We start from the raw sequence: 13,700 nt of genomic DNA on the forward strand, positions 1-13,700 counted from the left end.
ATAATGGGAATTAGATGCAATAGTCATGCTTCTAATTTAGCAGTTGCTAAATCTTGATTAAAATTTCTGGTTAAATTCTATCACATAACTATGTTTCAAAGAAATACTGACAATGATTTCTGGCATAGTGTTAACTATAACACTGCATTTCACAGGCAGTAAAATTGAAAATCAAAACAACACATTGCACTACAAATGCTCTCAGCAAGAAATGTAGCTCTTATCATGTTAATCATAACACAAGACCACACACTGCACAGCATTAACTGTATAATCAGGTAGACATCTACTACAATACAAAATACATCTTTCAAATTATTATTTATAAGAGCAAGTTAGTAATAAATGACATTCCAGCGAGGACTTCGACACTTAAGAATGGATGGGCACTCGTGTAATAATTCAGTATCTTGTAGTATTCCATGAAGGAGGTTTAAAAATGTTTTTTGCTTGCAATTTGTAATGTTCATACAATTCAAGAAATATTTAGTGGGGAAAAATGCTTTGGCAAAAGGGAACAAAAACGAGATTCATTTGAACAAGTTCATCTTAATTAGGCTTTGCTTTTGTCCCGGCTGATGGTTCAGATGTTGTAAACAAACAAAAGGGGTAAAGAATTCTTTAAAAACTTGATTTACAGGAACATATTTCATTCTTGCTGCCAGGCTTTAACAAGCTGGACATTCAAAATGAAAGAGACAATGACTGATAAAGACCTTTTTGCTTTTTTCTATGAATTTGACAAGCCATTATTTTCTATCTTTTTAAAATCAATAAGTTTTTGCCACTGTGCTTTGTTTAAAAATAAGTGAACAAATATGTCAAAGATGCAGACTGACAAATCACCATAATGTTTCGCTGTACTCTAATCACTGAAAGTGCTGCATTTTATCCACAACTTAGGTAATTCTGTGTTAAATATCAAAACAATCCTTTACTTATGGTTATAGGTCTTTTATGCACCTTGCTATGAATTGTATCTGCAATCCAAAATGATTCATATGAGAAGAAGACAATCATAAAAAAGACACAAAAGGCATAATTTGTAAACAGGGTCCAATGTAACTGCATTTTTTGTTGTTGTTGCAACAACTGAAAACGATTCATTATTTTTTATAGGTCAACCATTTCAAGTAATGCATTCTCACTCCACACACAAAAGTATTGTCCATTCATTCAAGCACTTAAATACAATTTTCATAATCAAAGTGCGAACTTCCATAATTCACACACTTATTACCCTCAACAGGTGATACCTACAGCTAATGATAATATTTACGTAACCCACTGAACCAGCAAGCCAGACTTGCCAGATAGGTGCCACCCAAAGACCAGATTCCCAGCCTGACCACCTATGAGGCCAGCATACAATATTGTTTATGCTACATATTTTATTGAAGCATCCAGACAGCTGGAATTTTCATTCTGAAACTAGAATGACATTCACTGTTGTATTCACAAAGCAAAATTAGTTTATGGGATTCTGTGCATGGCTGCAATAATGTGGTCAAGTCAAAATGCAGAAGTGTAGTCACTGAGCTTTCAAGGAAAGAACCAAACGCTCATTCAATAAGTAAACAAGGACAGTACAATATGATCTGGTAAAATAGATCAGTTTTTAGAAGTCATCATGTGAAATGTTTAGCTTTATTTCAACCTACTTCAGGATGTCTGCATGGTATACAGCAGATCTGCACTCTATTTTCTGGTTGTTACTTCCCTGTACCAAAATTCTTCAGTCTGAATGTATTCACTTTGTTAATGAATGGCTGTTAAAAATAGCTTTGATGCCTAATACCTAAAAGTCATAGATCAATATGTTATCATCATCTGACCAGTTTGTCATGCACCCCACAGGAGGGAAAAAACCAACTTGTTCAAGGAAATCAACCAGATATTTTTGCTACTGTCACTAGATCAAATTTGTGAGACACAAATACCACCTCATACAAAAATGATCTAGATTTCTATTATTTTAAAAATGTAGCAAAATCATTCATAAATATCATTAAATTGTTCATATGACTTTTGTTCAAGACATTGTGATGCTGACATCTCCATGTGATCCAAACCGGCTGGAGTTATCCCTCCAAAAAAAAAAAATCAGCAAACAAGTACTAACAATGCTTCCATAAGCTTAAGTATGAACTGATAGTGTCAGAATCAGCTAAGCTGTCGATGATGACTGTTTGAGAATAATATAATAAATCATGAGGGCCTGCCACATATCAGGACTGGGTGAACCTTTGACCTCATAACATTCAGCAACTTGCTGTTATAAAGAACACTGCCCCCAAGTTTTAAAGATAAAAGTCTCTTAAAGGCTGAACTTTTACCGTCAAGAAGGAAAGAACGGATTTGACCCGGTAAGGGAGGTAAGGGCATTTATCGGGTCAGATGGAAGCAAACAGCAAAGAATGACCACTCGAGTAGCTGGTACCATGTGTGCTCCTCACCTCCCTCCTGGAGGTCAAACCATTCTTTCCAGCCATTAGCTTCAAGTTTGGCCTTTAAGAAAACTCTCATTCAGGATTTTGTAGTGCTGAATCCAAAGGTGTCCCTGTAAAAAAAAAAAATTCCATAAAATAAAAAATAATATAATAATACTAATAATGAAAGGTCACAAAAGACATAGTTAAAGAGCTGTATCAAATAAACTAAGATGAGCAATTTAACCAAACAAATTAAAAGACATTTAATGTGTTTTCTTACTAGTCATTCGAACAAGACTGTTAATATATGATTGTACATCTTGTAAAACTAGCAAAAGCACTGCATCCCCTACAATTTTCTGAACATATACACTAAAAAATTGTGCACGTTCAAGACTTACAGAAAGCTCCATCTCATAGTGATAATGTGATGCTTTAATTACTGTTCTAGTACAATTTTATGCATCTTCAAAGCAGTGTATGACCCTAATGAATAAAACGTGTGTATTTGCAATTTCTCATACATTACCTTCTGCGACATTCCCAGTATCACTCTGTTTGCTGATGGAGTCTGATTCCAAAGGCAAAGGAACAAGCTTGTCTTGAAAAGCGTCAGACAACTCTAAAACAGGCAAATGGTCAAATAATGAGAATTTATATAGCGCCTTTCAAAAATTTGCTCAGAGCGCTTTACATAAATCATACATAGACTAAATCGTCAACAACCATGTACCCATATTCACATACAACACTCATACACAAAGTAAATACAGAGGTAGAGAAAGGTATGGTTGTTTATAGACAGAGAAGGATGACAAACTTTTTTTTGTACAAGTAAGCAGCAATTAAGTTTTATTTTTATTCAGCTGCAGTCTGTTTTGGAGCAACCAGGACTTTACGTTATCTATGTATTCCTGTGTACATGTCAGTAGTTCAGTAAGTTGAGCTGACTAATAAAGGTGTGTATCATCAGCATAACTCAAATGTGATATGGCATGGCGTGATATAACATCAGAGTCTTCCCTATCTCATTTCCCACCTTCTAAAATGATCTGTAAAGTATCTTCAGAGATAACAACACTTGAATCAATATCTTACACCAGTGGCTTACTGAAATATTGCAAAATTTCAACAATCCCTATAAAACTGTAGTATTTGTATTGTAGTATTGCTGTCAACACTGCATAAGCATGCTGTTTGCCCAACAGAAAGCAAAAATAAAAGTATTCTTTAGGATGAGAATATGTGCGGTGCCAAAATGCTTGACCCCCATGTGCACTTAACAGCAGATGTCTATGAAGTCTGACTCTTCAAGATCCTCAGTCTCGCAGATGATAATGTATTGATCAAATCCAAATTTAGTCTCCTTGCATTTTTAAGGCCACAGGTCAAATGTTTACAGTTTTTTACTTTAAGTATTTAATAAGTTTGCAAGCCTCAACTCTGCCAATAGCCTTAGATGAAGCATTCTGCCATTCTAGCATTAATAACGTTTTAAAGGTGCTGCTTAATTAAACCAACCTTCAACAATCTTGTGGTAGGCAAAGTGCAAGTATAAAAGGAACATCATGTGCAGCAAGCTTAAACATCCAATCACCACAAGTCGATCTGTCTTGCTCTTGGTACGTGATATCAAAATAGTTGCCTGGGAAAAATAAATCCATTCAGCAACACATTCAACCAGAACACTGAATAAAACCATGAAAAAATTTTTTAAAAAGATGTAACATGTGTTCTAATTAAGCTAAAGAAATGGTTTTGGTATCAATGGATTGATAGCTGGAAATGAGGTAGCTAGTAGGGAAAACTCCATACAGTCAGGTCATTTGGGACAGTACGAAGAAGAAATAGACAATGTTTAATTTTCTTAATATTTTTAACATGTGACAGTATGAAAATACTTTTATGGCTTTCTCAACAGAAAATGTTTACTGCTAACAGGCAAAGTTAAATTTAATGTAATCCTGACTAAAGGAGAGGAAAAAAATAAAGCTTTACCATTCTCAGGGTGGCAAGGCCGCCAAAGATGACCCATAGCAGGTAGAAGAACGCGTGGTCATGGGAAGTGTGGATCAAAGTTCCAAGAAAAAGAACAATACAATGACCAAACATTCCATAGCCCTGTAAAGACACCATAAAGTGCATACAATATGGTAAAAATAAGGTAAAAGTGGCAAGTACATATATATATAAGACTATAAGTAATGCATAGCAAATGTTAGAAAACATAAATAGTTAAAGGGTTAAAACACCAATATTTCAATTTCTCTTTTCTATAAAATGGTAAGACTGCCATGAGATGATGTGAAAGTACCCAAAGCAGATGTTGTGAAATGATGCACCAGACATACTCCTTTGGGATAGAGGTAGAAAAGGGGAGAAGTAAAAACCTTCATACTTACAACCATACTCATAACTTGTATCAAAACGATTTTGACAGAGAAGACGTAAGACAGCACCCAGACCAAACAAGAGGCTCCAAACCAGTATGCAAAGCAAACACCAAGTGCTGAACCCATGAGAGTGCCATCAGTCTGCAAAATGTGACACAAAGACTTACAAAAAGCCTGTCAGAATGAGAAACATGCCTTCAACTGGTTTACAGTTTTGGTTATCTTTGCATCTTTTTTCTTTCCAACTGATTTTCCAAATCAAGAAAATAAAAGCTCTTCAACATTCAGATAATTTTAAGAGAGACTCAGGTGGTCCTTACCACTCTATGTTCTGCTGATTTCATTTGATAAAGCAGAAGTGCTATCATGGTAAGCACAACCATTGTTGGCCCATACAGTTCTCGTGGAATCTTCTGAAGCAACCAAACAATATAGTAAAAAAGTTGTTAGACAAAGTCAGAAGTCTGCTCAACTATGATGCACAATACATCATAAACAAAGTCTGATCAAAAACTCAATATCATGAAAAGACTGCCTTGACATCATTAAAATGTACAAGTATTTTGAAAACAAATTTAATATCTTAATACATATACCATATCTGTATTATGACTTATATATTCCTGGCAGGAATACATACCTGCTGCTGTGATGTGGGCCAATGTGGTATCAATGAATACAGCAATCTTTAAAGAAAATATATTTTTGTATAAGCTGTTTTTTGATCAAAATAAATCGAAACTCAAGTTTAAAGCGTTTTAAGTACCATTCTATTTGTAAAGAATTTTATTAGTCCCTTAGTTTAGGGAGTAATCTTTGCCTGGAATTGACTTAATTTCCAAAATGAGGGTCATTCACCTCAACCTAAATAAAGCAACCAAATTTTCCTCTTCACTTTTTTTACATACAAAATACAGAACATCTATGTTGTTACCAAAAATATATATATTATATAATCTGATTTTCAAAATCAACCCCTACTCTCTTGCTCTTCTCTTACTTCTCAAATACAGTCCAGTATGTTTGGTCCTCACATAAAGTAGCCAACATTGTCTGTCCAACGTCAAAGCCTACTACTAAGTCAAATCATGTCAGTGCTGTGATAGAAAAGAAACTTATTAAAACAAATTATGATACCTTTTCTGAACTTCTTTGGGTTCTACATCAAAATAAGGACGAAGGATGTCGATGTTGCCATAAATGCTCCAAGCCTTCTTAGCACTCTGAGCACCCATTTCCCACATCTGTCATGACAAAATACTTTTGTATGATGCAGTACAACACAAATCAATTGTTCATTTTAAAAGCAGGGTAAAGCTGAACTATTCTTATGATGGTGTGAAGTTAATGCCATTTATAAAGCCAACCAGAAATGGTGAGTTTTTTCCTCATTCAAGATTGTATCAGCTTGCTTGACACTTTCCTGCTTCACTATCTTTCCAATGTAAAATGGTAGAGTATTGCAAATGTGATAAAGAGTGAATTTAGTTTCTTGATGTTTACTGTGTGTGCATAAACATTAAGTTATGACCTAACATATGTAGAACAAATCAACTTTAATTAATGACTCACAACCTTTAGATGTTTTAATGTATATCTACAGTATCTTTCTAAATAACATGAGTCCAGCCCAAGACTCTAATGCTTATCTTCCAATTAATCTACACAATCATAATACAGTGGCTACAGTACTGTAGATCTCACCATCTCTGTTACATTGGGAGCAATTCTCTGTCGGACATCTTCTTTAGAGACATTGTTATCGCGGTTTCCATTCACTGAAAAAATTTGCAACATACAGGTATATCCAAAACCAATATCTCAATTATAAATCAATCAAAAAAGCAAGCAATTTGTAATCTTGGTGGCAAAACATGTTTACAGAGCATAACAGCATTTGGGGGTCAAACAGATGTGAATGTTTCATATTTAAAGGAATGTTACCTTGTTTCCTGCGCTTTCAGTGACCACATCATAGGTGGCAGCGTATTCCCACACAAAAAATATACACAAGACAACCTGGACTTCCCCTGATGGCCAGATGGAAAACCAGATCGACCATATAATGGACGTTAGAGCAGCGGTTCTCAACCTTTTACTTGTGAAGTCCCCCTGACGAACAAAGGTACGTCCCTGCGCCCCTCCTTAGCCAGCAATGTAAGCTAATTTCGCTAATACCGATATGAGAAACTTTTAAAAAATGACCACCTTCGCGCCCCTCTTGTAAGCATGTCACACACACCCCCAGGGGGGCGCGCCCCACCGTTTGAGAACCGTGGCGTTAGAGTGAGAAGAGGTGTAGATGTTACTTCAGACCACCAGCTCCTAATGGCAGTCTTCAAGATTAAGCTTAAGTCCTTCACTGATCCAGCAGGCAGACCACACCACAAGTTTAATACTCAGTACCTCAAGTACAAGGAGACAAGGGAAATTTATCACTGTGAAATTAAGAATAAGTATGAGGCCCTTTCAGGACTAACAGAAGAATCAGTGAAAGAACACTGGTCAACACTCATGGGCATTTGGAAGACAACTTATACAGAAGTTCTAGGGAAGAGGGAAAGAAAACACAAGAAATGGATGACTCCAGAGACCTGGGAAAACACTGAATCAAGAAAGGGACTGCAACAGAAGCTCAACTAGTGTGAAGACCATGAAGAAAAAGAAAATCTCAGAGCTGAATACTAGGAAGCACACTGCCAAGTGAAGAGGTCTGTCAGACAGGACGAGACTCTTCACCCATGAATTAACAGAGGTAGCAGAGACAGCAGCTATACAGGGAAACATGAAGCGACTATACAAAATAACACAAATTCTCAGCAGCAGCATTAACCCGAACAAGCCAGTGAAAGACAAAGATAGCAAGACCATAGCAAATGATGCAGGACAAAGAGACTGCTGGATGGAACACTTCAAAGAGATCCTGAATTGACCATCCATCATCCTTACCTGACATACCACCAGCAACTGAACAACTTCACGTCAACACCAACCTCCCACTAAGACAGAAATTATCAAAGCTATCAAAAGCATAAAAAGTGGCAAAGCAGCAGGCCCAGATGGCATACCCCCAAAAGCACTAAAGGCAGACCCAGAAACAACAGCAACAATTTTACAGCCCCTCCTACACAAGATCTGGGAACAAAAGCTAGTACCAACAGACTGGAAACTAGGCCACCTGGTCAAGTTACCAAAGAAAGGTGACCTCTCCCAGTTCAACAATTGGTGGGCGATCATGCTGCTGTCCATTCCCAGCAAAGTCCTGACAAGGGTAATACTAGAGAGACTGAAGAAGGCACTAAACAAGAGACTGACACCAGAACAAGAAGGGTTTTGCCAGAATAGGTCATGCACTGATCACATTGCCACCCTCTGTATCATCATTGATCAGTCTATTGAGTGACAATCCTCCCTTTATATAACTTTTGTGGATTTTGAGAAGGCATTTGACAGTTTAGACAGGGACATCATCCACTATGGCATTCCACCTAAGCTCATTATCCAGGACTTGTACGAAGACTCATCCTGCCAAGTTATCCACAACGGCAAACTCGCTACACCTTTCGTAATGAAGTGTGGCATATGACAGGGTTGCATATTATCACCAACAATCTTCCTGATGGTCATAGACTGGATTATGCGCAAGATGACCCATGACAACACTGGTATCTAGTTGACTTTCACTAAACAGCTAGAGGACGTGGACTTTGCAGATGACATTAGTCTCCTATCTCATTGGCAGCAGCATGCACAAACCAAACTAAGTAAGCTAACAGATAAAGCAGAGAAGACTGGCTTAAAGGTCAACAGAAAGAAGACCGAAGTAAACAGAATCAACAACAAGCAGGAACTCCCAATCCAACTTCTAGGACAGAAAATCCTGGATGGAAACAGACTGCTTCACATTTCTGGGGAGCATTGTTAACAAGGACGGTGGAGCAGACAATCACATCAAAAGCCACATCAACAAGGCCAGGCATGCTTCTAACAGCTTACACCCCATTAGAACTCCTGAGCCTTTTCCTTCTGCAGTAAGACCCACATCTTCAACATCAATGTGTAAGTTGTCCTACTGCATGGTTCTGAAACCTGGAGAGTGACAAACACCATCAACAGCAAGCTCCAGACATTTACCAACCCATGCATATGCCTAGGAATAAGATGGCCTGAAAAGATCTCTAACAGCAGTCTAACACCCTGAGCAAACAGCTGACACCATTGCCAGGCAGGCACTTGACTGGAACCCTCAGGGGAAGAGGAGAGTTGTGAAGCCAAAGAAAACTTGGAAAAGAACAGTAGAGAGCAAGGGCCCAACTGAAGGGGCTGCCCAAAACTGGGTCTGCTGGTAAGGTGCTGGTGCAGCCCTATGCTCCTTGAGGAGTAACAAGGAATAAACTAAAACTAAACTACCTTGTTTCCAGTTAACTCAAACCACTTTCATATTTTTTTATGAGAGTCCCAAGTGGATGAGATAATACAACTCCTGTGTTCATTTATTTTCATTGTCCTTTAAGTATCTCACATTCATCAAAATATTTCAACATAAACTCCTACACATTTAAGAACTTTCAAGAAGGCTATAAATTTATCTTATGATTATCCAATTTGTTTAGGGAAATACCAAAAAAAATGTGTTAGCATTAACTACATTAGTGAATTCTCTAATAAACAGGTATTACCTGATTCAGAATATTCGAAGTCCCAAGAGTCTTTATGGTCATCAATCATTTCCATGTCTTCTAGCTTTAAAGTAACAGTTGTACTAGCAGGAACTTCACCTGCCTGCAAAACAAGCCCCACCTCAGTTTCAAAGATGTTGTACACAACATTTTTACTAATGATATAAAAGACCACCATTTCTTTAAAAAAAATCATTTTACCAGCTCAAGTAATAACCTTTACCAATACTTAAGTTCCTATATTTTATTTCAATAAAATAATCAGCAGGATCATTCAGTGTTGTTTCCATCTTTGTTATCTATAATCATACCTTTAAAAAAAAAATCTATAAATGATTTCAATAATGGCATCATTTTTTAGCAGCCAGCCAGGTGCCACACACTAAGAAAAAACAGTATCTTAACCCAGGCCACACGATCCTTGTTGTACTCGTGACAAGCTGCTAGGACTGTGTGGCAATTATACTGGACACCTTCAGACTGGGACTGCTTACTTTCCACACTTCATGCTTTTAGTATACACTTATTCTGCTGACAAACTCAATTCTTGTTCTAAAATAAACAACTATCACAAAAGACCACTACTGCTCAAATCTTTGCTGGTAATGTCTGGAGATTATGACCACTGTACATCAACATAGCATTATTTTATATGCTCATTATTCAACAAAAATAAACCTGAAACAACTTTAATCAGCTCATACTGTCCAGGACACTTGAATAAAAGGTAAATGATACAACTGTTGACCATTTGAGCAGCTGCCCCACCCAAGCACACTTTCAAAAAAAAACTATCAAATTCTGAAACAAATGCACACAAAAAAAAGTACAAAAGATGTTTGCAATAAAAACAACTTCATTGTGTATCAAGAGTACACATCAAAGCTTCTAAACAGTTAATGACGTTAAAATCAATGTATCAACCATGTAATTATTGATTTAGTACCCTACAGCTATAGGCAACACACATTATGTCAATACTCAACTGCCCTTGATCATTTCCTGTACTTACCCATAATTATATTTCTTCTTTTAACCCAAAAGGTATTAATATCAAAAATGCATTTAAAAGCTGTTAAGTGAGATAATCGTCCCTAACCCCGAGCTGTAATTAATCCGACGGTTATTGTGCACTTACATCAATACTGTCATTTTAGTGCTTCGTGTGAAAAAATCTTCTCCAACGTAAGCAAGAAATAGTCCTAAGTAAATTCTACTGCTATTCTTTTAAAATAAATATAAAATAAAAATTATAAAAAAAGTAAAAGTGTACCCTAATCATGTAAAAGAAATGCACGATAGAATGAAAGTTTATCGGGTTTTAATTTGTTTACCTCCCAGTCTTTCTTTGTTTTTCCTTTCTTACTGCTAGTGAGCAAAAGTATCTCTGGGACTCTTATTTTCGGCTTATGTCTTCAAATTCAAGATACAAAGAGGAACAAAGCAACAAATTATACCTTGACCCATGTCGGATTCGCCATTCTAATCACACACGTTGGACGTGGAGCTTGTCCTCCTCTCCGCACAATAACAACGGCTAACCGAGACTGCTAGCTTCCGGCTGACGGACCTCGATGTCTTCTCAAATACTTCCTAGAATCATAAAAATGTTGGTTAAGATAAAATAACTAAACTGGATTGCGTATTGTAAACGTACAATATAATACCACGCATATTGATAGAAAACTTTGTTGTGATTGTATAATTATTGTAATGTGCTCAAAATCGGTTATACCCGACTCTAACGGATCTTTATTAGCACTAGATTTCTTTATATTTGCAGTTGTCATTTTTCAAAATATATATCACAGTGAGAGAAAAGTAATCATATATTAAATGTTTAGGAACAAACAACCAGAATATATAATAAAAGCATCTTACACATAAAATAAAAGCAGGCCTGACGAGAGAGGGAAGAGGGGGTCTGGTGTGTCGGGGCTGTGAAGGGGGCTCGACCCTGATCAATGGATTTTTTTTTTTTTCCTTTTTCTTTAAATGAAAAGTTGACGGAATATTCCCCAACCTGGAATAAACAATTATATAAGTTAAGAAGTGATTTAGATCGTATAGTGTATTTGTCCTAATGTTTGCAGTCTATATTACGTTTCTGAATGAAACAAAGATCATTGCCAATAGAATTGTGTACATATATACTGGGAAAGTAATTCACGATTACAAGGGGCCGGAGATGGTCCGTACGTACATGATAAAAGCCATTATATATATATAAGAAGCAAAAGTAACGAAATGATAGGTAATTGGGTAAAAGAGGGTGTAAAAAGCTACGAGTAAACTGGAACCTCAAACAAGAATCTTACAAAATATAAAAGCTTCAACCTCATGGTAAAGCCGAAGCAACTTAATCCGTTGTAAAAAGTTGTAAAAAGAAAATATATGATATTTCTGATTATTACTACAGTTATCTAAATTAGAACTAGAACAGAGGAGGGTGATGCAGAGGGCCTGAAAAGCAGGCTAATCTGCTTTAGGCTCCACTAGTTCTTCTTCTTCGTCGATCACTCAAATGGACACGCCTGCCTCCTGCACAAATGATGCTGTGCGCCGCAGGTCCTCCAGGCTGCCGTGTAGCTTCCTCAATACTGGCGTCTCATCAGTCCAAATGCGGTGCCTGAGTTCTTCGTGCATGGGACATTCTTGCAGTAGATGTGCTGTTGTCTGACTGCCTGTCTGGCACGGGCACTGGTCTGTCTGGCCGATTCGGAGCTTGGTGTAAAGGTGGTGATTGAGACGGTTGTGGCCTGTCCTCAGCCTGAAAATAATGACCTGCTTAGCTCTTGTAAGCAGGTAGTATGGGTCGTGGCTCCACTAGTCATGATAGAAATTATTGTTCTGCTCCAGAATAGTTAAAAATTGTAAAATTATAGGATAGTGATCGCTGCTGCACGGGTCGTCATATACAGTTCAATTAAAGACCAATAATAATATTGGACTGACCATGTACTAATCAACAGCTGATACAGTGCTGCTGTATGGCCAAAAGAAGGACGTGTTCGAGTCATCATTTAAAATACAGAGGTCATTTTCCATAAAAACAGATCCCAACAACTCTCCCCTTATGTCATTCAAAGCCCTGCTCCCCAAGGGGTGGTGTGCATTGAAGTCCCCCCAAAAAAAAACAGTCAGGTCAGAAGACCCTCAAAGTCTTGTTAGGAGATCTGAGCAGAGGGAGGAAGATAGAAACAGCAGAGTAGGAAGTGAAGCCTAGAGTAGAAGTTGCTTCTGAGGAGCCAACCACTACACAACAGTGAGCATTGGCATAGAAAAGGCAATGGTTTCTGAGTCTGCATTTCTAAAAGTTGTAAATGATATACTCCTGAGTGCTGACAATGACAAAGTGTTATTTCTGGCATTGTTAGACTTGTCAGCTGCATTGTGGATACTGCAGATCATTCTATACTTCTACACCAACTTCAGCAGTCTTTTGGTATTCATGATGTTGCTTTGTCCAGGTTTTGATCCTATCTCATGGACCAAACCCAGACTGTGTGTGTGAATGGTGTTTACTCAGATGCTTGTCCTGAAATATGGTGTCCCCCAGAGATCTGTATTTGGTCCAATATTTATTGTTATATATCTTCCCTGTCTGATGTCATGTCACTCCATGTCATGTCACAACTGAGTTATTCTGATGATACACAACTTTATCAGTCAGCTTCACTTACTGAACTCTGGACTACTCACACAGAGACAGGAATTCATCAATGATGTAAAGTCCTGGATGCTCCAGACTGTAACTAAATGATGATAAGACTGAACTGCTACTTGTCCAAACAAATGTTTGAGTCATCCCTCTCTCCCTCAGTCTCTGTAAACAACTCAACTATTCCTTTCTCTACCTCTGTCCACAGCTTGTGTGTTATTCTTGATCAGAGTTAGACTTTTCATCAGCATATTTCTCATGTCTGCAGAAATGCTTACCTTGAACTTTGTAGGATCAGGATCATTCGTTGCCACTGATGCAAACAAGAATCTAACAAAACATAAAAGCTTCAATCTCATGGTAAAGCCGAAGCAACTTAATCCATTGTAAAAAGTTGTAAAAACAAAATATACGATATCTGTGGCTTTGTGCTGTCCAGGATGAACTATTGTAATTCTCTTTTAGCTGGAATTCCCATGCATCTTCTTGATAGACTTCAAAGGATCCAGAACAATGGTGCTCACCTCATCTGCAA

The 13,700-nt window shown here is 37.4% G+C and overlaps 1 protein-coding gene across 2 annotated transcripts; it reads right to left on the reverse strand.

Moving 5' to 3' along the window:
• Positions 1-253: 253 nt before the first annotated feature.
• LOC112560127 (protein YIPF3-like) lies at positions 254-11,659 on the reverse strand. 2 transcript variants are annotated; one of them, XM_025231715.1, is made up of 12 exons: positions 11,386-11,659; positions 10,962-11,093; positions 9,505-9,607; positions 6,530-6,603; positions 5,963-6,069; positions 5,466-5,511; positions 5,146-5,235; positions 4,835-4,966; positions 4,431-4,553; positions 3,954-4,077; positions 2,962-3,054; positions 254-2,560 (listed from the first exon to the last, which is right to left on the reverse strand). In XM_025231715.1, exons 2-12 carry the CDS (start codon positions 10,983-10,985, stop codon positions 2,523-2,525), a joined length of 954 nt encoding a protein of 317 aa, XP_025087500.1. In that variant the 5' UTR covers positions 10,986-11,093; positions 11,386-11,659; the 3' UTR covers positions 254-2,522. The 2 variants fall into 2 exon arrangements, with proteins under 2 accessions (XP_025087500.1, XP_025087499.1); XM_025231714.1 differs by having other exon boundaries at positions 5,146-5,238; positions 11,386-11,645.
• Positions 11,660-13,700: the final 2,041 nt, after the last annotated feature.

The sequence above is a fragment of the Pomacea canaliculata genome, linkage group LG3, assembly GCF_003073045.1.
Source record: "Pomacea canaliculata isolate SZHN2017 linkage group LG3, ASM307304v1, whole genome shotgun sequence".
NCBI lineage: Eukaryota > Metazoa > Mollusca > Gastropoda > Architaenioglossa > Ampullariidae > Pomacea > Pomacea canaliculata.